Here is a 24908-nt window from a genome sequence, read left to right on the forward strand (position 1 = left end):
GCAAAAAACTGAAACTAGAACACGTACTTATACCATACATAAGAATAAACTCAAAATGAATAAAACACTTAAATGCAACTCACATATTTATGGTACATCATGAACAAAATAAGCTATCAATCATAATAGATATAGAGACATGGAAGTAAGGAACAGACTGACAAACCTCAGAGGGAAGGAGTGTGTGTGTGGGGGGGGGGGGGGGGGTTGGAAAGAGATCCACAAAAGACCTTATATGCATATATGCACCACCAATGGACACAGACAATAGTTTGGGGAAAGCAGAAGGGGGGGTGGGAGCGGGGAAGAGAGGGTCAATGGAGGGAAAAAAGGAGGACATCTGTAATACTTTCAACAATAAAAAATAAAATAAAACAAATGTAACTCATGAAACCATAAAAATCCTAGAAGAAAATGTAACCAGCAACATCTCAGACATCACACGTAGCAGAATATTTTCAGATACATCACCAGGTACAAGAGAAACAAAGGAAAAATTTAATAAATGGAACTACATCAAATTAAAAAGCTTCTGCACAGCAAAAGAAACCAGCATCTAAATGAAAAGAGAACCCACTGTATGAGAAAACACATTTGCCAATGATACATCAGATAAAGGGTTAATTTCCAAAATATATAAAGTACTCATGCAACTCAACAAAAGGAAGACAAATAGTCCAATTTAAAAATGGGCAGGGGACCCTGGCCAGTTTTCAGTGGTTAGAACATCAGCCTGAGGACCAATGAGTCACACATTCAATTTCGTTCTAGGGCACATACCTCAGTTGCAGTTAATCCCAGCCCTGGTCTGGGTCGTGCAGGAGGTGACCAGTTGATATTTCTCTCTCTCTCCCTCTCTCTTCCTCCCTCTCATTCTATCTAAACAAAAATGGAGTAATATCCTTGAGTGAGGATAAAAAAAAAAATAATAAAAAAATGGGCAGAGGAACTAATTAGACACCTCTCCAAACAGGACATACAAATGGCTAAGAGACATATGAAGAAATGCTCAACATCACTAATCATCAGAGAGATGCAAATTAAAACAACAATGAGGTATCACCTCACACCTGTCAGAATGGCCACCATCAACAAATCATCAAACAACAAGTGTTGGCGAGGTTGTGGAGAAAAGGGGACTCTATCACACTGCCGGTGGGAATGCAGACTGGTGCAGCCACTATGGAAAACAATATAGTGTTACCTCAAGAAATTAAAAATGGAACTGCCATTTGACTCAGTGATCCCACTTCTAGGAATATACCCTAAGAAGCCTGAAACACCAATCAGAAAGAATATATGTACCCTGATGTTCATAGCAGCACTATTTACAATAGCTATGATCTAAAAACAGCCCAAGTAGATGAATGGATAAAAAAGTTGTGGTATATTACACAATGGAATACTATGCAGCTGTAAGAAAGAAAGATCTCTTACTCTTTGAGAAGACAGGGAGGGGCCTGGAGAGCACTATGTTAAGCAAAATAAACCAATCAGAGAAAGAGAAAAACAAATACCACATGATCTCACTTATTTGTGGAATCTAATGAATAAATTCAACTGATGAACAAAATAGATCCAGAGACATGGAAGTAGGGAATAAACTGACAAACCTCAGAGGGGAGGAGGATAAGGGGGCCACAAAAGATAAACCAACAAACTTATATGCATATATGCATAACCAATAGACACAGACAACAGCGTAGTGAAGGTGGAAGGGGGTGGGAGTGGGGAGGAGGGTGTCAGTGGGGGTAAAATGAGGAACATCTGTAATGCTTTCAACAATAGAGGTAAATTAAAAAATAATAAATAATCAAAAAATATTTTTCACACTGAAAAATAAATAAAAATGTGCTTCATTTTTGCATGCTGCTGCTATTCATTCAGTCATTCAACAAATACCTAATAGACACTTACCATATGCTAGTCACTATGATAAGCACTGGTGACACAGAGTTGACAAGTCAGAACTAGGCCTTGTCCTTAAGGAGTTTATAGATGAGAGAGACATAAATAATCAAATAATTCCACAAACAAATGCAAAGCTGCCACTGAAGGAGAGCTATTCTGCCCAGTGGTCAAAAAGTATAAAAGAAGGGGGTTGATCGCAGGAGAGGTTAGGAAAAGATGCCTTCAGGGATGTGGTGCTTAAGACAAGCTCTGAAGACTGGCAGGGGAGATGGACATAAGGGAGTAGCATCTGTAGAGGTTCTCTGGCAGGTAAAGATGATGATGATGATGAGTAACTGGAAGACAGTTGTATATCTGCAGCAGAGGGAACAAGGGAGAGCGCTGTACAAGATGAGGCTTGAGAGACAGGGAGCAGAGGACAGAATTCGTCACGATATAGTTAAGCACTTTGCAATTCACACAGGTGCAACTGGAGACACAGAAGGGCTCTGTGCAGCAGCATTACATGATTAGATGTGAGTTTCAGAAAGATCATTCTTTCCACTGTTTGAAGAATGAACCAACGTGGGCACAAGTAGATGTAGTTAAACAAGGCAGGAGGCTACTGACGGAGTCCAGATAGAAGATGGTAGCTCAGAGCTAGGATGCGGCGGAGAGAAAGGAAATAAATCAGGAAGATATTTAGGGTTAGATAAAGGCTCAGGGATATAAGAAAGATGGCTCTTGGGGTTTGGCCTGCAGGAACTATTTGGGTAGTACATGGTTCACACAGATTGAGAACACTAAGAGAGAACTAAGATTGGGTTAGAGGAAAAAACATAATGAATTTGAGATGCCTTTGGCAGGCAGAAAAATGGGTCTGAAGCTCCAGAAGAAAAGCCCAGGATACCTATCAATCTATCAATCAACAACCTACCTATCTACTTAACCTCAGTCTATCCACCTACCAACCTACCTATCCACACATGCACACATTCATACACACATATACGTATAAATGTCAACGCAATATCTGTTTATAGATATACATACTTAGTTATCATATATGTGTGTACATGCGTGGTACATGTAAGTATGTGTATATCACTCTATGTATTTGAGAGTCATCTCTAATAAATGAAGCCACAGGTGTGGAGAAGTCACCTGAGGAGAGAACAGAGAGGTGGAACAGATAGGGCATCTTGAAGAACACTGGCTTTTAATTGCCAACTAAAGGGATGAACCTGCAAACAGAGAAGGGGCCATCAGAGAGAGAAGGGAACACTCAGGTGCCAAGGGAAGGAGTGGTCGAGGAAGCAGAATGCTTTAGAGATCTGAAAAATGCCATCGTGCCATCGGGTGTGACGGGTGGAGGTCACAAGTGGCCTCAGTGAGAGAATTCTGAGAGCAGTCGGAAGTCAAACTGAAGGGGCTGAGGAGTAAGGAGCTGAGCCCACAGACAACTGTTCAAGAAGTCTGTGTATAAAGAGAAAGATGAAGCTAGTAGTAGCGGGATGGGGGTTATGGATCCCATGGGATAGTTTGTGTTTTTGTAAAAAGGAGACTCACTAAGTATATATTAAAAGCAATCTGAGAGCTGAAGGAAAATAAATAAATGAATGAATAAGAATGACTGATCATGTAAGGTTTCTGGATGACACCCAGAGCGTGTATCTGGCCCTGAACTCTTGGTGTGGCCAAGGACTAGTCACTGCTTAACCTCCTCCATTTTCCTTCCGGGGCTTAAATTCTCTTTAACTATAAACTAACTGCTCCATGATCTGAGGTTAATGTGATTAATCACAGCAGATGGACTATTTTGTGATGCACTTAATCTGTAACTGTTAGAGTATGTTTAAACTTCTTGAAATATATGATGGGTTCTTTGAGATTACTTCAGGGCCTGTTAAATACATGAAAATAGACCAATTCCAGATGGTCTTAAAAGGGGAAATGGCATTGTAAAAGGGTAGACAAAGACACTTGTTAACAACAATAAAAAAGGCTTCATTTAAATCTCTGTGAATAAAACTGTTGAAAGCTGGTTTCACATGAGATTTTTCTACTTTACTATTTCAGATACACTGAAAAATATTAAATATGTAAACATTTCTAGTGACTTTTAAGGAGTATAGTTATAATCATCAATATCACTATTAATTACTTTTTCCAAATTTTATATGAGGTTTCCTAATTCTGCTACTGCACAAATAAATCAACTTTTCTTTCTATTAAATGTCATATGAATATTTCTGAGGTGGTCATGTATGAATATTTGATTCTGGGTTATAACAAATACAAACATAAAAGACATCTGTATTCTCAAAAGTGCATGGTCCAATGTAATATGCATTTAGGGGCAAAAAAATTGGGGCCCTTTGAAATTATGTGTCAGGGCTCCACATTCTGAATTTACTTTCTTTAGAACCCCATCCCCATTCCCCCATATGCACAGACATAACACACTGCTAAGTACATTCAGTAAAGAGATGTTTCTATTTTTTAAAATATGTTTTTATTGATTTTTTTAGAAAAGAGGGAGAGAGGAAGGGGGGGGGGGAGACAAAAACACTGATGTGAAAGAGATACATCAATTGGCTGCCACCAGCACGCCGCCCACTGGAGATGGAGTTCACAACCCTGGCATGTGCCCTGACCAGGAACTGAACCGGGACCTCTCAGACCATAGCACGACACTCAATCCATTGAGCCACACTGGCCGGACAAACACATTTCCATTTTAGATACAAGTCAGAAAAAAAAAAAAGAAAAGGAAAAAAAGCTCTCTCTGAGAACACATAATTCTCTGGAATGGTACTGAATAATAGGTGGGGATGAGGTAGGATGGGTGAAGTTCTCATTTCATTTCCTGATTCAAACAAAAAGAAACTTGCTAGTATGTGATCATATTCCTTCTGATTTAAAATGCTTTAAAAATAGCCCTGGCTGGTTTGGCTCAGCGGTTAGAGCGTCGGCCTGCAGTCCAGAGACACCTGGGTTCGGTTCCCGCTAAGGGCACGTACCTCGGTTGCAGTTTGTCCCCAGCCCTGGTTGGTCGTGCGGGTGGCAGCCACTCGATGGGTCCCTTTCACATGGATGTTTCTCTCTCTCTCTCTCTCTCCCTCCCAGTCTGTCTGAACAAAAAAAATGGGAAAAAAATGCTTTAAAAATATTTATATTAAAATAAGTTATGATGATGATACTATTCTGGGGACTTGAAAAGGAGAAAGTCTAATTTCCACTAATATGCCACTACTTAAGAACACATTAAATAATATGTTCTAGGGCCTTGAACTCTTGTGACATTAAATACTTTATTATTTAAGATAAATGAATTATTGTACTTCTCTATAAAGTATAGAAAAATTATATGATTTTTCTCTATGACTGGCTTTGGCCAGTGATATGGGGAAGATTAAGCTTTTCCATAGTGTTTGTGGTGGGTAAGAAAATGTCACATGAGTATTAATGAATTCACACAGGACAGGAGGCTTGGGTAGAAGGCTAGCTCTGAGGATGACAGCCCCTGGGCATCAAGGGCAGTGGGGTCAGCATCAAGGCATGCCATCAGATCACCAGCTAGTATTTGTGAATGATACAAATGCTATGACATCTTACCAAACAGCCATCCTTTTGTTACAGGATAAGAAGCAGCTAGGAAAATTCCAGGGCAGGAGGAATAGGGAAACTGACACAGGAAAGTTAAAACAAGTTCAAACAATCTGGGCAATCAGCAGCTGGCCTGCAAATAACAAGCCATTATCTTCCCTGGCCAAGGGCACTTGAGAGCAAATGATTAAAAGCCCCCCTAAGGAAAGAATGCAGGAAAGGAGGGAGAAAGGGGAAAGAAAAAAGGGCAGTTCATCTATCTATCTATCTATCTATCTATCTATCTATCTATCTATCTATCTATCTATTCCCTAATCAGAAAAGACAGCGGGTTTGACAAGATAAAATCGCCAGGTGCTTTTCATGCATTCAGGGAAGGTCACAACAAAGTAAAATGGGACCTTGAGAATAAATTTGTACCAACATTTTCAGGAGAGGAATTTTAAAACCTATTCACAGGAGGGTACATAATGCCTCGGACCCCCACCCAACTCACTCTTCAGATTAGCCGAGAGCCCACTGCACTTCCTAAGCTGGATGTATAGGTTTGCTTGCCTTGCTTCTTCAATCAATGTGCATGCTTTCATAAACTGGCTTTATCACAACACAATCAGTGCCTCTCATTAAAATTCATTTATATGACAAGACAAGAATCAAGGTTGGGGATGGCCCTGTCTCTCCGACCAGGGGGCTGTCCAGCAACACCTCTCTGGTGTCTGTGCGAGGTGGCTGTTTCACTTCTTTTCCTACAGTTGTAATTCAAATATGGATTTACAACTTCCTGCTCTATACAAATCACTTAAATTCTGTTTATTCTGGTAAAGTAAAAATTGCAAACTTAGATTACTGGACTCTGGAGAAGGAAAAAAAAGAGATTTTCAATTTTGTTATTGAGGTTTCCAGCCAAATAATCAATAAAGAATTATTTGTCCAATTGTGTTTAGCAGAGGCTCAACTTGGAGCTTCATAAAACTTCAAGATGCTTCAGTGCCATATTCAAAGAAATTTATAGATGTGTGTGTGAGGAAAGGTGTGGGATGAGTAGGAGCTAATATTTTTTTCTTCTTAAAGCCTCAGGAGAGATGCAAAAAGAGTATAATGGGAACAGGTCTCCTCTTTCTGAAGGAAAATGTAGAAACTGTACGAAGTAATTAGAGGGGATACCAGACATCAGACAATAAAATAAATTCAAAGGTACTGAATGGGAGGCATTATACCTATTGATCAAGCCACAGTAACTTTCTTTACTTCATTTTCTTTATTACCAACAATGCTACTTTTTCTGTTAGTAACAATCTCAACTGTTCTATTCTAGCCTCCCACACACTCCAAGCTGTCAATATTCCATTGTACCTTCTAAAATAGTTTTTTCCCCCCAAAATGGTCCCTTCTCCCTATGCTCACAACAGTCTCTTACCTTCATCAACTTTTGTTCCTGCTTATCTCCAAACCTCCAGTTGGTCTATACAAACACTGCACTGACCTTCACCTCTGCTATCACATCACCCATCTACTGAACAGTGAGCACTTTCCACAGAAAACTCATGTCACCAGTCTGGGATTCACGAGCCCCACAAAGCCACCACGATGCAGTCGCCTTGGTCTCCCACTACTCCTGCCCCCCACCTCGGCGGCTTTCCAGTCCTCCATTACACACTTTGGTCGAAGCATATCTAAGTCACTTTTCCAACATGTACCATTATGACAAATACATTCATTCACTTCAGAATTCAACTTCAGGTAAATTTGTCCTTTTCTAGCACTCTAAAGCCACCCTATGGGAGAAGTTTGGGTTCTGCACGAGATGGAAAGAGCATGCTCAACCCTGTCTCTCCCACTAATGTCACTGACTCCACAGGCAGCAGGTATTTGAGGGACCTGAAAAGTATAGAGTATCAGGTATGTTGAAGAAGACCAGCATCTGAAGCAATACTGAATCAGTGGTGAATCTACCATTTTTCCCTCGAGTGCTCCCTGGCTTGGTCTAGGAGGAAATCCAAAAGTGGACATCAGACGATGTCATGAACGATCTTCCTGAGAAGCCCTCGAATTCAGGTTCAAAGAGGAGGGAGAGTAACAGTAGCAGCAGCAGGGAACCTACAGATGTCTCAACCTATGAAGGAGGGAAAATCACTCTCCAATCACAGGAGCTGTGGCCCCCAAGAGGTAGGAACAGACCTCTGTGGCTTGTGCTTCTCTCTCTCCTCTCGCTGCTTGACTCTGGGCATGGGCACAAGTGCAGGAAGAACATGCAACATAGTATAAAGCCCCACATTTCTAGCTAGGTGGCAGAAAAAGAGAGAGCCTTGGGAGCTGGTACACAGGGAGAAGTTCGGGAAAGTATCCTCACAGAATTGTCTGCATTCCTGGGCCACCCCACCTGCGCACATGTGATTGTGACAGCAGCACATAGACTTTGGGAACTGGACTAAGACACAGACCATGGCTCAGGGCCCAGATTGGCCACTGGATGGAACACACACGGCACAGACTGGAATAGCCTGTAAAGGCTTTGAAAACTGAATTGGCATTGGAACTAGAATCACAACCTACAGAAGTTGATTTTAACTTTTGGTCTGAATCCAACCAGGTAAACTGTCTGCAAAACAAAACAAACAAGCATACAAATATACAAATTTACATTCCCCATAGGCCTTAAGACGCAGAATCGCAACATGATACCAAAACATCCAGGATGCAATCTAATATTACTCAGCATATGAAGAACTGGGAAATGTTCAACTTACATGGCAAAGAAAAAAAAAGGCAACAGCTGTAAATGCTGAGATCAGAGATGGAATTATTTAATAAAGACTTTAAATTAGCTCTTATAAAAATGTTCAAATACAGGAGAATACTCTTGAAAGGTAAAAAAGTTTCAACAAAGAAATAAAAGATATAAAGTATTACAACTGAAAAGAATATTAACCAAAATAATCCACTGGATGGGCTCCATAGCAGAATGGAGATGACAGAGAAAGAGAGTGAGTGAACTTGGAGACAGATCCATTGAAATTATATAGTCTGGAAAGTGAAGAGAAAAATGTTTACCAGAAGATAAAAATAAGTAAAAAGAGCCTCAGAGGCCATACTAATATGGAGACAATAATAATATTTAACAGTCATGTAATTGGAACCCCAGAACAAAAAGAAAAAAAGTATAATGCAGAAGAAAAATTTATATATATAATGGCTGGAAACTTCCCACATCTGGAGAAAAATAAGTCTTACACATTCAAGAAGCTTGGCAAACCCCAAACAGGTAAATGTCAAGAAATCCATGCTAAGACATGCTGTAAAACCACCCTATGAGATGTGAAACTGAAAATGAAACTGAAAAAGGAGCAGAGATATCGTAAAAAATAGATGTGATGCCCCCCAAAAAACTTTAAAAAAAAATGGTTACAGATATTGACAGATAGTTGTCTCATGCCCAAAGTCTGGGGCAACAAGAAACTAACCTCAGTGTGACTAATTCTGGTCAGCTACTCTCATATTTGAGTGTGCATCAGAATCATTTGTCAGAAGAAATGCAATGCTGGGTCCCATACCTATATTTTCTGATTCGGCAGGCCTAAGATGGGCATTTCAAAGAGCTTCCAGGTAATGCTGATGTTGCTGATTGGGAACACACTTTAAGAACCACTGGCTTTGGGAATAATCTTTAAGAACAGTTTGGGCTTTGACATCGAACAGTATCTGCTGAACCATCCATGTGCAAGCCAGATTTTCAGGTCACAAATTTGAGAAAAAAACTCTAAAGTGCTTCTGGGCAAATGCAGGTGAGTCAAATGAGGGGTTAGACATTGCTATCTGCTGGCTTTCTGTAGTTCAGAAAGGCCTCTCTGTTCCCTAGATGTCCCGGCTAAACTCCTGGAAGATCTACTTCCCTCCATAGGTCCACTAAAATTTTTTAAATTTGCTTCTGACCAACTCACACCAGAACTTCAGCAAATGAAAATTTTATCAAAGGCTCCTCAGCTCCACTCCCCAGTCCCTGTTCCCTCTTTTTGAGTGCTTGAATAGATGCAAATGTATGTTGGCAATGGGCATAACACTTTCAAATGCACCTAAGTGCAGACTACCCAGATGTTTCTGCAACACTTTTAAAAGAAGAGAGGAGCATTCAATGGCTCAGAGAAAGTAGCAAGAAGACCAAAGGAGTCCACCGATACGAATAGAAAAATTAATTACATTTAACTACCATCAGCTTTAAAGTAACATATTAAGTTAAAAAGAAAAAAAAAATCCAAATAAGAGAAATACTTCCTGGCAACTGCAGGGCAAGTGTTGAATTATTTTCTTAATTATAACTCTATTTTTATACCATTTCATATTAAGCATAAGAATAAAACAGAAAAATCTAAGAGACTCTACCAAAGCAACTCAAGGCCAATGGACTACAAACCACAGTCAAACTCACACTTCTTTCTCCAGCAACTACCTCCTCTTTCTGTGGAAACCTACAATGAAACCATTCTATAAAATCATACCCTGGAACAGTCTACACCAGTGGTTTTCAACCTTCCTAATTCCATGACCTTTTAATACAGTTCCTCATGTTGTATGTGGGAGTATCTGCATGTGGGCGGACCTGCCTGGAGACGGACAGAAGAGCAGTGTCTTGGTTCCTAAGACCATCAGAAATGTGTGTTTTCCGATGGTCTTAGGCGACCTCTGTGAAAGGGTTGTTCGACCCTCAAAGGGGTCATGACCCACAGGTGGAGAACCGCTGGTCTACACAATCATGGGAGTGAGGAAACCTAAGTGTCAGAGAACATGTCAATTAAAGATGCAATTCTATAGATCCTTGTTTATGGAATAACTCAAAAAAGGGGAGAACAGCTTCATACACCAGGCTTTAGGAACATAAGTGACCACATTCAATTCTTAGAACATTAGCACATGCCTTTAATTTTAGTGCTGTTATTAGCTAAAAATATTCCTGTAATTTAAGGCAGGGGGAGTAATGTTTATGTAATATGAAAGAAAGAAGGCTGTTAACTGATAAAGGTAAAAATTTCCTCCCAATGATGACAATTTGCTAAATATAGATAAATCCCCTATTAGTCGACATTGACAAACATCTTAAATTATTTAAATAAGGAAGTGGTAATTACTACATGTGCTTTGTAATGGGACAACCTAACTAATATATTCATAAATTTACTAATGAAAAGATACATTTAAATACCAAATATCAGCAATAAACTGGAAACTGGTATTCAGAAGATAGGAAGCTGTCTTCGCTGGTTTGGCTCAGCAGTTAAAGCGTCGGCCCACAAACTAGAGTCATGGGTTCGATTCTGTTCAAGGGCACGTAGCTCGGTTGTGATTCAGTCTCTGGCCCTGGTCAGGGTTGTGCGGGAGGCAACCAATCAATGTGTCTCTTTCACATCAATGTTTCTCTCTCTCTCCCTCCCTCCCTCCCACTCTATCTGAAGGGAAATGGAAAATTATCCTCTGGTGAGGATTAAAAAAAAAGGAAGCTGCTGGTAGTGCAAAGCGAATTAGGAATCCAGTGAAATGTGGAATATGGTTAGACCACTGCGACCTGTATAACATCTATCTGTATTCTCTGTTCTTGATACCTTCACCTAAACTGCTTCATAGGTAAAAGCCAATGTAATTTTTGGAAGAAAAATAAAGTGCTTTGTTTTTTTTTTTTGTGTGTGTGTGTGTGGTTTTTGTTTTAAATTGTTTTCTTTATTGATTGTAGAGAGAGAGGGAGAGAGAGAAAGAAATGTCGATGAGAGAACATTGATTGGCTGCCTCCTGCATGCTCCACACTGGGGATTTGGCCCACAACTTGGGCATGTGACCTGACTGGGATCGAACTGGCAACTTCTTGGTACATGGGTTGATGCTCAACCACTGAGCCATACTGGCCGGGCTCAAGTGCTTTGTTTAATCATGTTTCCCAATGACTATTATGTTTAATGAAGTCCATATACTTTATTTTTGCATTTGTCTTTTTTTCCTTTAAAACCTTACAGATACAGTTGAAAATTTTTTTGTAGACCTGCCTAATCAAAAATTCCCGTCTTCTCCAGAGGTTAACACTATACTGAAGTGTCAAAGGAAGATCACTGTCACCAATTCAACACCAACAGGGGTCACCAATCTGGGGTACAGTGGTAGGGAAAGACTTTATTCCGTGAAAAGAGTTCAACTGTGATACAGCCTGGCTGTGGAACAGCACAGCTGTGAGACAGAGCAATCGTTAAACAGCATGGCTGCGGAACAACTACAGCGAGAAGGCTCCTTACAGCTCCGGTATACCATTCGGCTCCAGTGAGACAGCGCCACAGTTGCAGCTCAGCTCAGGTGCTGCAGCTCCAACAAGAGGTAAGCAGTCTTCAATGGACACTGAATGTACATATGCTTCATTAAGGCACAGGTGAACCTGGCTTATATAGAGAAGAGTTCCCACCCTGTCCCTTATCAGTCCATTCTCATGCAAATACTGATTCCAAATCTTCACTGATTGATTGGTCCAAATAGTACCACCCTGACTGATCCAAATGGAGCTGACTGGATGGTAAAGATGCAAATGAGTATAAAGCTGTGCAGCCCAGATTGGCCAGCACAGGTCTTTAGCCATGGCTGGATTTATGAGCCTCAATTCAGAGAGTAGGAGCACAATGCAGGAAGCTTGGCAACTCGGTACAGCTTTTCCCTGAAGCAGAGAGCATGGGAGGCCCCTCTTTAGCAAGACTACTATACTCTGAAAATTTGTGCCCAATTAGCCACCAGCAGTCCTTAACAGGCACTTAATATTCTCAAGGTCAACAGAAGTAAACATGTGGCCAGTCCCATTCACATTTTTTTAAATCCTCATGGGAGGATATGTTTACTGATTTGAGAGAGAAGAGAGAGGAGAGGGAGAGAGGGAGAAAGGGAGAGAGAGGAGGAGGGGGGAGAGAGAGGGGGGGAGGAGAGGGAGGGAGGGAGGGACGGGGGAGGGAGAGAGAGAGAAAAACATTGATGTGAGAGAGAAACATTGATTGGTTGTCTCCTATCCACACCCCGACAGGGGATTGAACCCACAACCTAAATATGTGCCCTGACAGTGAATCAAACCTGCAACCTTTCTGATATACAGATGACGCTCCAACCAACTAAGCCACCTGGCCGGTGCCCATTCACATTTTTATTTTCCCCTACAAACATATTTTTTTACCACAATGTATGATATATTTTGCGTTTTAAAAACGTGTTCCTGTTCTCATTTTACTAAGTCTCAAAAATCAAGAAAGGTTAAGTTGAGAATTCTGACCTTCAATTTCTGAAGTACTATACATGTTTTTCTCTTGATGGAATATTGCAGTCTTAAAAGGATGTGTATTGAAAACTCTCCTTGTTACATGCTTCTCTCATATAATGCCTTGAAACACAAAGTTATCTTGCATTCCACTGCCCTAAGACTTGTAAATGACATTTATACTCACAGTGCATGGTGCTTCAATACTTTGGAACATAGCATTTTTATGTCAATTTTATTAACAGTGATACTGAGAAAGCCACTGGGTAGCAAAGTAGAATGCCAGAGAAACTCAAGCCCATCAGATCTGAAAATGATGGCACCGTGGTAATAAAACCAGAGTACTCCACAGGGAGAGAAAATTCTGACAATTAAACTTGAATGCCAATTAGAACTACTACTTTCTTAGGACAAGTTATTTCTTCAATATTTAGTTCCAGTTATCCTAACTTGAATAGTCATATTTTTTTAAATGGTCTTTCAATTTAGGTAAAAGTTTAAGACAAAAACCACTGAATAAAAATAATACATGGGAGACACAGTTATTATCTACCATGCCTCAAACCACAAGATAATCCAAAACATAATCATAGCTACATAGCAGATGGCAATGAAATGATAAGCAATTTCTTTGAACTAAATATATAAGCAATCATCTTTTTCTCAGGGAAGGGTGTAGAAGGATTAACTTCAGTATTAAATATCAAGTTCTAGGCAGTTCCCACATAAAACAATATGTGTATGAAATTTTTTTTTTTTTTACAGTATGCTGTTCGGAACTCAGTACTGATTTTCTCACAAAAACATCATTATGCATAAGAGTTAGCTTCCAGGCAAATCCAAAAGAGACTTGTTTAACCCCTAACACAGTAGAAATGATGGTCACTGAAATCCACTCAATCTTCTTAGCATCCAGTGGCCAGGGCTGTGGTGTGAAGTCCAGAAGTTCCGGAGAAACATGCTGGAGAAGGAAAAGCACACTCTGATGGTAGAAAAACAAGGCCAGGTGGACCTGGCAGCCAAATCGCAGCCAAGCCCAGAAGTTTGTGGGTCATTTGTGATAAAAGCACTGCTTATACTAAAGAATGTCCCCACATTAAATTCCAGCCATAACTCCTTCTCTAACTTCCACAAAAAACACCATACTGCATTCTGGGTATCTGAAAGAACAATGCACAAGACTCAGAAGTCCTAGAGTCCAGTTATTGAATTCTTTAGGCCCCACTTTCCCCATATGGTTTTAAATTGATATTCTTAAAAGTCCTTTGTACTTAAAAAACCTGCAACGCACACAATGATGAAAATAGATTACAAAAAAACAGATTATTTTTCTCCCCATTTTTGGGCAGTTAAAGCATATAGCTTTGTTCAGAGTTGTGTATACATGAATAAACACAGTTCATTAAGTATATATATTAAAAACCTTCAGGCCCAGCCGGTGTGGCTCAGTGGTTGAGTGTCAACCCATGCACCAAGAGGTCACCAGTCTGATTCCCAGTCAGGGCACATGCCCAGGTTGTGGGCAAATCCCCAGTTGGGGGCATGCAGGAGGCAGCCAATCGATCTCTCTCTTCAGTGTTCCTATCTTTCTCTCCCTCTCCCTTCCTCTCTCTCTAAAATCAATAAAGAAAAAAAATTTTTTTAAATAAAAGCCTTCAGTTTTATTGGAAGAAAGGGATGAAAGTTTAAATACAAGAAGACACATACAGAATAAATAGAAATCCCAAAATGGAAATGTATTTTTTAAAATGAGAACAAATCTAACTTCTCAAAGGACATTAGGAATAAAATGATTCTAAAATGTCCTTGAAAAAATTAATAGGCATGAATAGCAAAAAAGCCATTCAGATGAGAACAAAAATTAAATCACATTGTAACACAACAAGCATTAAAATTGTGTGATATTGGTACAAAAGCAGCAACACGGTGTGCTAGGACAAAGTGGAAAGCCAAGAAGTAGTTATCAGTATGATATGTGTTTTCATTTTTGGTAAACAAAGTTTATTCCAAAGGGAGATGAGTGTAAGATGGGAACGGGTATCTTATCCTCCAGTAAATAAATGGCATGCCAAAGTCATGAAAATTAAATTAGATATATACTTTACACATCAGTGAATCCCAGATATATGAAACAATTAAACATTTCAAACTGAAATCCTGGAAAACATAATTAAATCATGGATAGATAATAGAAAAAAGAATAAAATGTTTACTAGTTCTACAGTGGATTTTGAAATTATCAAAGAAATACCAAAGAAAATAAGTCAAGTAAAGCAAATAAAAAGTAGATTTAAAAAGTTACAAAATTATATTTAAATAGAAAACATAATATTGGAAAAAATAACTACATAAAATATAAAAAAGTGGTTATAAGGAGTTACAAAGTAACATGGAACACATATTCAAGTTAATTGGGGAAATAATACATGATTTATTTCCCACAGTTCTGCAGTTAATAGTAAAACTGCTCTGCTTGCGTGTTAAGGATGATATTAAAAACCAGTACAACCTCTTGTAAAACCCTGTAACAATAAACACAGTCATTTTAACAAGGTCATATCCCTCTGACCTGAAGGACATGAAGCCAGTACAATGATCTCTCCTAGACAAGGAAACACATCTCTAATCTCTTGTCATGACCCCTGCACCATCCCTACTGCCTAAAGAAACAGCAACAGAACTTCCACCTGAGGTCCTAAGAGAAAAGACAGGTGGTCTGGCTGTGATCTCGATACAGTTACATAACTCACTGGTGGGGCCATCTGTCAACTGTGTACCCTGCAATTACCCATGTTATCTGCAGTAGGGTCTGTGTGTTCTCAAGCAGAGCTGCCACTGAAGAGTCCTACATGCTGACGTCTTGTCTGCCAGCCAAATATGTACCTTTCTAGCATGGCAGAAACAGCCTCTCACCATGACAACTACTGGCAAGAACAGCCTCTCCATCCCATATGGCCAGGGCCCTTAACCTGGCTGTAAAAAAAAAAAAAAAAAGCTGGAAATAGTGCTTTGGTAATGATCACTGGGTGCTCACTGTATCCTTGGTTTGGGCTAGTCACCTGCTATTGGTGACCTTCCTGGCCAGCGCTAGGGCACTCAAGATGTTTCCCAATCTCAACTTACTTTAAGACTAAAAAATACCAAGAGTTAAAAAACAGATGAAGAGCTTAATGAATGGGTATATGGGTGGAGACTGAGTACATAGGTTAAATACTCCATCAGTTGCTTATAGAATGTCTTGGAGAGACTCCATGTACCTCTTATAAAAGCATGATCACCCTGGCCCATGCTAGGTGTGTCCTTTGTCTCTCAGATAAATCCTTAAAACTGACTTCTGTTTATGATTTGGCTGACACCAATGAACTACATGCTTTCCAGTCCCCATTTGTTCAATGTCTATGTCACAACAGATATGTAACCATGAGAAACTGTAATTATAAAGACTATATATAATATACAAAAACGACTTAAATTATGTCAACTTCTTTCTTCCCTTCTCGCCTAAGTCAGTCAAAAAGTCATTAGGCAGGTAGGTATGTGACATGAGGTAAGGAAGGTTTCCGCACTAAGGCAAGGGTGAGGGTACCCAGCATGGGTTATTACAACCTGAGCAGGCAGAAGAGGGAAGAGGGAGAAGCAAAGACAGAATACTGGTCACATAATGGAAGGTTTGTCACTGTCATAAAAGGGAGCTACAAATAAGAGGAGAAAATTAGAGTGAACTCTGAGGTATTAGGTTGAAATCAGAGGTATTTGTATGAGCTCCTGGTTAGGAATATAGATAGTGAAATATAATTCAACATACCAATAGAAATAAAAATATAGTTGTGCATATTCACACATAATTTTCCTTAACTCTGTTGACTGACAGGACCTGAGAGCAAGGACACTTCAATAGCAATGAGCACATATACTGCTCAGATCTTGGTTTCTAAATCCCCTTCTCCACTAAAAGAAGCCAGGCTCCTAGGAGAATTCACTGATTGCAGAAAACTATAAGATGAGCCTGGGAAGAGTTCACAATGAGATGCACCAAAAGGACAGAGAAACAGCTCAAAAGATATTCCCATTGGCCACATTTGGGGAAAACTGAGCATCAAAATAAATAATGATAGAAATAAACTAAAACCTACCAAATACAATCGAAGCAATGTGACCCTGCTATTTTAAATAAATAAGTAAATAAATAAATGGAAAAAAGAGAGAACTCTTTCTTAAAATAAAAGCCGACATTTTTTAAAGTTAGTTTTAAAAAATTGTAAAACTGAGATTATTTGCAGATGACATGATACTGTACATAGAAAACCCTAAAGACACCATCAAAAATATACTAGACTTAATAAATGAATTTGGCAAAGTAGTAGGGTACAAAATTAACGCCAAGAAATCGATGTCATTCTTATACACCCATGATGAACTCACAGAAAGAGAAACTAAAAATAAAATCCCATTTACCATTGCGGCAAAAAAAATTAAGATACCTAGGAATAAACTTAACCAAAGAAATAAAGAACCTCTTCACAGAAAACTACAGGTCATTGAAAAAAGAAATAGAGCCCTGGCCGGTTTGGCTCAGCGGTTGGAGCGTCGGCCTGCGGTACAGAGAGGCCTGGGTTCGGTTCCCGCTAAGGGCACGTACCTCGGTTGCAGTTTGTCCCCGGCCCTGGTTGGTCGTGCGGGTGGCAGCCACTCGATGTGTCCCTTTCACATCGATGTTTCTCCCTCTCTCTCTCTTCCTCTCTCTCCCTCCCGCTCTGTCTGAACAAAAAATGGAAAAATGTCCTCGGGTGAGGATAAAAAAAAAAAAAAGAAAAGAAAAGAAAAAAGAAATAGAGGAAGATATAAAAAAAAACAAAACTGGAAGCATATACCGTGTCTGTGTATTAGAAGAATTAACATCATTAAAATGTCCATACTACCCAAAGCTATATATTCAATGCAATCCCCATCAAAATACCAATGATATACTTGACAGAACTAGAACAAATAATCCAAAAGTTTCTATGGAACCAAAAAAGGCCCTGAATAGCCACAGCAATCTTGAAAAAGAAGAACAAAGTAGGAGAGATCACATTACCAGACATCAGGTTATACTACAAAGCCACTGTAATCAAAACAGACTGGTACTGGCACAAGAACAGGCATATATATCAATGGAACAGAACGGAAAACCCAGAAATTGACCCAAGACAATATGCTCAATTAATATTTGACAAAGGTAGCAAGAGTATACAGTGGAGTCAAGACAGTCTCTTTAACAAATGGTGTTAGAAAAATTAGACAGCTACATGCAAAAAAAGAAAAATGAAGCTAGACCACCAACTTGCACCATACACAAGAATAAAATCAAAATGAATTAAAAGGCTTAAATGTGACTTGTAATTCCATAAAAATCCTAGAAGAAAATGTAGGCAACAAAATTTCAGACATCATACGCAGCAGAATTTTCACTGATACATCACCTAAGGCGACAGAAACAAAGGAGAAAATGAACACATGGGACTACATCAAACTCAAAAGCTTCTGCAATGCAAAAGAAACAACCATCAAAATTGAAAGGGAACCCACTATATGGGAGAGCATAATTGCCAATGATAAATCAGATAAGGGGTTAATTTCCAAAATATATGAAGTACTCACACAATTCAACAAAAGGAAGACAAAGAACCCAATTAAAAAATGGGCAGAGGACCTAAAGAGACTCCTCTCCAAACAGAATACACAAATGGCCAAGAGACATAGAAAAAAATGCTCAAAGTCACTAATCATTAGAGAGATGCAAATTAAAACAACAATGAGGTATCACCTCACATCCGTCACAATGGCTGTCATCAACAAATCATCAAACAACAAGTGCTGGCGAGGGTGTGGAGAAAAGGGGACCCAAGTACACTGCTGGTGGGAATGCAGACTGGTGCAGCCACTATGGAAAACAATATGGTGTTACCTCAAAAAATTAAAAATGGAACTGCCATTTGACCCAGTAATCCCACTTCCAGGAATATACCCTAAGAAGCCTGAAACAACAATCAGAAAGAATATATGTACCCCTAAGTTTATAGCAGCACTATTTACAATAGCTAAGATCTGGAAACAGCCCAAGTGTCCGTCAGTAGAAGAATGGATAAAAAAGCTGTGGTACATATACACAATGGAGTACTATGCAGCTGTAAGAAAGAAAGATCTCTTATCCTTTGAGATGACATGGAGGGACCTGGAAAGTATTATCCTAAGCAAAACAAGCCAAGCAGAGAAAAACAAATATCACATGATCTCACTTATTTCTGGAATATAATGAAGTAAACAAACTGATGAACAAAATAGACCCAGAAACATAGAAGTAGGGTACAGACTGACAATCCTCAGAAGTGGGGGGAGGGAAGGGAGAAACCGCAGAACTGATATGCATGTATGCATAACCGATGGACATAGATAACAAAACTGGGAATGGGGTGGGAGGGGATATGAAGGAGGGTGTCAATAGAGAAAAAAAGGAGAAACATCTGTAAGAAAAATAAATAAATACCTATCTCAAGAAAAAAAATGTTGTTTTACAATAAAAATAAAATAAATGTACAAGGAAGAAAATGACCATTCAGCAATCATTAAAATAAAAATTAAGTCAGACAAATAAAATAAAAATCAATAGATTCTAAAACTAGAGGATGAATGTATGATGAAGAATGGAATATTTATGATCTCAAGTACCTTCCCAATGTCCTTATTAATAAAGAGAGAAAAAAGTTACTTCATGTGTACAATTCTATAATATATCATCTGTATACTGCATTGTTTGTTTATCATTCAAAGTCACATTTCCTTCCGTCACCATGTATTTGACCCACTTTACTCTTACTGCCTCCCTCTGCACCCTCTTTCCTGCTAGCAACCAACATACTGTTATCTGTGTCTATGACTTTTTGTTTGTCTCATTAGTTGTTTTTTCAGTTTTATATCAAAATGCAAAAAAGAGTAATTTCACAGTGAAGAATCCTAGCAAATTTCACTTTAATCAAATGATCAGAGCGAGCATCATGAGGAATGGCAATAGACACCATATAACAGGACATAAAAAATACAGCGTCACTTCTGATATTCCTGTAAAAATGGATATTAGTGTAATTAGGAGGAATCATCAAATAAACCTTACATTGATATGGAGGAACATTCTATAACATATCTGACATACAATTTTCAAAACTGTCCAAGTCATAAAAGACAAGGAAAGACAGAGGATCTCCTCCAGACAGGAAGAGACTAGAGAAACGTGGCAACCAAATGCAACACAGGATGCGGGACTAAATACCAACAAAAAGGGCAGAGAGGGCTGAGGGTCATGCATCAGTGTCAGTTCCTAATCTGGACGGCTGCTCCGTAGTTACGCAGAAGAATGCCACTGCTTCAAGGAGATGGCACTGAAGTATTTAGGGAGGGTGGGGCAGCAGGTCAGCAACTTACTTTCAAGTGCTTCTGATATTAAAAAGTTTTTATTATTCTTGCAACTTTTCTATAATAAAACTATTTTGAAAGAAAAAATGCTATATCCTTTATAACTTTTCATTTAAAAATATAAATAAGGTAACAAAATTATTAAAAGAAGCCATTGTGTTAAGATTTTGCATTTGAAGAGTACTTTTTTAAATTAAAAAAAAATCTTTTTAAAGTCTTATTTCCATTATAGCAGTAACTTCTAAAATAGCTTCGTACATGTTTCTGTCTACTTCAACAAAATAATGGGTATTATAAAGAGTCCTTCTACAAAATGAAAGTAAAACAGCATAATGAAGCAATCTTCACTCTTTTTATACTCTTATTTTTGGTAAATAATTCTAAGATGCAGATGTTTCCCCATTATGAAGTTAATTGTTTTCTTAGCAATAATATATACAAAAACTCTAAAAATCAACAGATACCTTGATTGAGGTGTGTGGCCTCCATGATCTGAACACCATTCACAGAGCACTGAGACCCACTCAGCGGTACAAGAGTCACCGTCCCGCCGACATTTTCAAAGATACAGTGCTCACTCTCCAAGTCAAGGCCATGAAGAACTAAGTTGGAAAAACAAAGGAGAAAAAAAATTTTTCTTTGGTATCTAGTTCAATGATTCCCAACCTTTATTTATTTTTCCATGTTGAATACTTTTCCTTTTCCATATAAATATTGGGAAGGGAACATTTATGTTCAGTGAGGAAACTGAATTTCAGGAATTCGTAGCACAGACTGATAAAACTGAAGGTATCCCTTAAATGTTACCTCAAAGCGTGGTTCTCAACCTGTGGGTCGTGACCCCTTTGGGGGTCGAACAACCCTTTCACAGAGATCGCCTAAGACATAACAGTAGCAAAATTACAGTTACGAAGCAGCAACAAAAATAATTTTATGGTTGGGGGTCACCACAACATGAGGAACTGTATTAAAGGGTCACGACATTAGGAAAGTTGAGAACCACTGCCTTAAAGCGTCTGAATATTACCTGTATACGAAAATAAGTTCTGGGATGTTAATTTACTTCATCTCTAGGAAAAACATAATTAACTTGTCTTAACTGTATACCATTGAGCCACCCTGTTTGATGCTGAATAAATTTCCTTCATCAGTCAACCAAAGCTCACAGTAAAATGGAGGGGACAAAAGGGATAAACATCAACCTCCACATCTGCAGACATTTCGAGAGCAGACATTGAAGGTGAACTTGGCCTGCATGGATGTTGGGAGGCCCAGGAAATACCAGGACGCACACTGCTACAGCCTGTGCCAATTCTCAGAGAACCTGACCTTACAGACTGCTCAGAGCACATGGCTGCTCAGGTTTCCTTAATCACACATGACCATCCTAAGTTATTTATTATTTTTAATCCTCACCAAGGATATGCTTATTTATATGAGAGAAAGAAACATCGATGTGAGGAAGAACATACATTGGTTAACTTCTGCATGTACCCCCTAACTGGGGATCAAACCCGAAACCTAGGTATGTGTCCTGACCTGGAAACCCACCTATAACCTTTTGATACATGGGAAGGGATGATGCTCCAACCAACTGAGACACACCAGCCAGGGCCAGAGTTATTCTTGTTTCAGAAATGCCCAGGATTGGATGTGAACACCTGTCAAAGAAACCTACATGATTTTAGGCACAGACCTTGGCCAGCTACTCAGGAGTACAGACCAAATAGCTCCCACTCTTCTCCACAGAACTGCACTACTGAACTTCTCCCTTCACAGAAAACCTGTGTTCTTACCACTCACCATCATTTATAGCAGCCTCAAAGGTCAAACACATAATTTAATGATTAGAAGAAGAAGCCTGATGCTTAGCCTCAAAAACAGCTGAACCTAAGCACCTCTGGGAACTGGTTTTCAGTCCTAGCTTCAGAGCAAACAGTGCATACATGCTAAGTTTGGCCTGATTAATAGTGTACACTGGTGGGAAAGCAAGTTCAGTACCAGCAATTCTAAAAACAGCTGAGAAGATATAATTTTCCCCTGCCAATCCCCACCTTGCCACATAACACATATACACTCCACCACCACTACCACGAATTCTCGAAGTTATACTTTTTCAGCCTGGCAAGTCCTCAGTCCTCACCATGCTCAGGCAGAATCACTGGGTATCTGTACGCCTTGTGAAGACATTTGGTAAACGCAGGGAGTCAGGCCTCCACAGGAGTATATGCTGTGTATGTGTGCATTCTACGTTTAATGACCACCTCTGTGTAGGTGAGTGATTATATCCTTCCCATTAAGAGGTCTTACATCCTTTACCTGTATCTACTGACATATTTCCATCAATCACTGTCCGATGTGACAAGAGAAGAGTGATTTAAGTAACTGGACTCTTGAAACGTGACAGAGTATATAGCATACATGTAGAGTAAGGGAAAAAGATTCAGAATTTTATGTATTCACTAAATAAATTGCTCAGTTTTATTGAGTTCCCAAATAAAAATGTATATACCGATCAATATTGTATTTGAAAAAGTTTCCATTTTTATAATTATTTCATGTCCATCAATTAAAAAAAGTTCTTCATTAAATTATGTTTAACAATCATTGGGAAGAGAAAATTGATTAAGATTCTTACCAATGTCTTGTTCTGTTGAAGCATCTTCTCTACCAACATATGTCTGACCTTCCTGGGAAGAAAAGAGAAGTTAAATGTATTAATAAAGACATGAGAAACAGTCTGTTTCTCCATTTTTTATTTAAGGCCAAGCAACCTGATGACCTCATGAGCAATATCCCAGGAAAGACCAGGGCAAAGTTCCGGGAAAGACCAGGGCAAAGTTCCGGGGAAGGCCAGGGCAAAGTTCCGGGGAAGACCAGGGCAAAGTCCCGGGGAAGGTCAGGGCAAAGTCCCGGGGAAGGTCAGGGCAAAGTCCCGGGGAAGGCCATGACAATGTCCCGGGGAAGTCATGGCAATATCCCAGGGAAGGCTGGCAGTGTCCTGGGAAAGTCATGGCAATATCCCGGGGAAGTCGTGAAAATGTCCCAGGGAAGGCTGGCAATGTCCCTGGGAAGTCGTGAAAATGTCCCAGGGAAGGCTGGCATTGTCCCGGGGAAGGCTGGCATTGTCCCGGGGAAGGCATGGCAATGTCCTGGGGAAGGCTGGCAATGTCCCGGCGAAATTAGGGCAATGTACTGGGGAAGGCTACAGCCTCAGTGCAGAGTTTACTGAGACTCTGAAACAATACTGAATGTTGCCTGGAAAATGACAGAACTCCTGTGGCTTACTGTCCAACAATGTGTAGGCTCCAGTTTTGGCATGTATCATAATGTGCCCACAAAAGTAATCTCATTGATGTTCCTGATCCTTGCCGGAGAATTTGTCCTCCGGTGGAGAGAGGTTTCTTAGTGTGTAAAAGTTTTTGAAAGCTGGCAAAGCACAATGCACTATCATTTTCATTTTAAGCCATGGATCAGAGATAGGATACTAATGTCAAGGTTAGAGGCAACCAATGCTGATGATGTGGAAATTCTGCTCTCGTGATATGAATAGCTTATTCAGGACCAGGTCCAACAATGCATGCAGGAGACAACTTTAAAATTAACACAAGGGCCCAGGAAACTGCATGCAGCCAATCCCAGTTCCAAGTACTCGTGACTTTTTTTCCCTAGTTTCTCAGTTTTTTTGTTCCTTACCCCTGTACTTACTGATTCTACAAATTAGAAGGCAAAGTAAATGGATATTCATTTAGCTTTAGCACTCCATAGAAATGGGAACTTCTAATACCACAGAACCCCAGTGAACTGTTGAAAATCTCCAAAGGGCTGAAGAATTTGTTGCATATTCTTTAATGTAATAGCTGTGTTCATGGACATAGAGGATTATAACAAACCTTGCTAGTGTCTAAAAGAAAAACTGATAACAATATTAGAAAGTTCCACTCAGGCAGTCTTTACCTTCAAGTGATACAAGATTATTCCAGTACTTAGAAGGTCATCATCAATGCCAATCAAATGTGGCAGTTCAGAATCCAAAACAACTCCAATTCCTTCTTTCCTAAGGGCGAGAGTTTGCTCCTGAAATTAGGAGTGAAAGAAAAGGCAAAGGTTACTTTGAGGGAAGACAACATTGTATTAGGTGGTTTTTGTTTTGTTTGTTTGATTTTAGGTGTTCTCTAGAGTGATAAAATTTTTTCTCATCAAAAATACTGCAAGAAAAATGGACCTTAAACTTCACATTGAAATCCTGGCATATGGTAGGTAACGTGAACTTGAAACATAAAAGCTCAATTAAAATAAATTAAACATATTGCCTTATTTATATAACCTATTTGAAACCACGCTGAAACCTTGCCTTCCTTAGAAAAGGTTCTATAACCACCCAACCACAAAAGAATCTTTTTCCCTCCTCAAAACCTTTATTTCACTTAATATCCAGATGTCTCCTGATTTGCTGGCTCTTCTCTCCAGTTACTATGGACAAACTGCATGTTCCTAAAATGAATCCTTTCCTGTGCATTAGTTACCCCTGCACAACACACATCTCTGTCCCCCCCATCATCTTCTCCTATCAATGGATCATCTCCACTTACACACACATCTGCTATGGACCTCCCACCAACCAGAACCATCTCCACCACTTCTCTTGGTGCTGAATCTCCCTCCAGCTGTCACCAGTTTCTCTCTGCTCCTTTAG

At 39.4% G+C, this 24908-nt stretch overlaps 1 protein-coding gene across 1 annotated transcript in view; it reads right to left on the reverse strand.

Annotated features, from left to right (window-relative positions):
- KIF16B (kinesin family member 16B) overlaps positions 1–24908 on the reverse strand; it is a 342743-nt gene that overhangs the window by 160403 nt on the left and 157432 nt on the right. The window contains exons 13-15 of the mRNA XM_036244893.1: positions 24170–24289; positions 22851–22902; positions 20677–20814 (exon numbers count right to left, since the gene is read on the reverse strand). Coding sequence (XP_036100786.1) covers positions 20677–20814; positions 22851–22902; positions 24170–24289 — 310 coding nt within the window. The remainder of the gene's footprint in view (positions 1–20676; positions 20815–22850; positions 22903–24169; positions 24290–24908) is intronic.

The sequence above is a fragment of the Molossus molossus genome, unplaced genomic scaffold (genome assembly GCF_014108415.1).
Source record: "Molossus molossus isolate mMolMol1 unplaced genomic scaffold, mMolMol1.p scaffold_m16_p_6, whole genome shotgun sequence".
In the NCBI taxonomy this organism is placed as follows: Eukaryota; Metazoa; Chordata; class Mammalia; order Chiroptera; family Molossidae; genus Molossus; species Molossus molossus.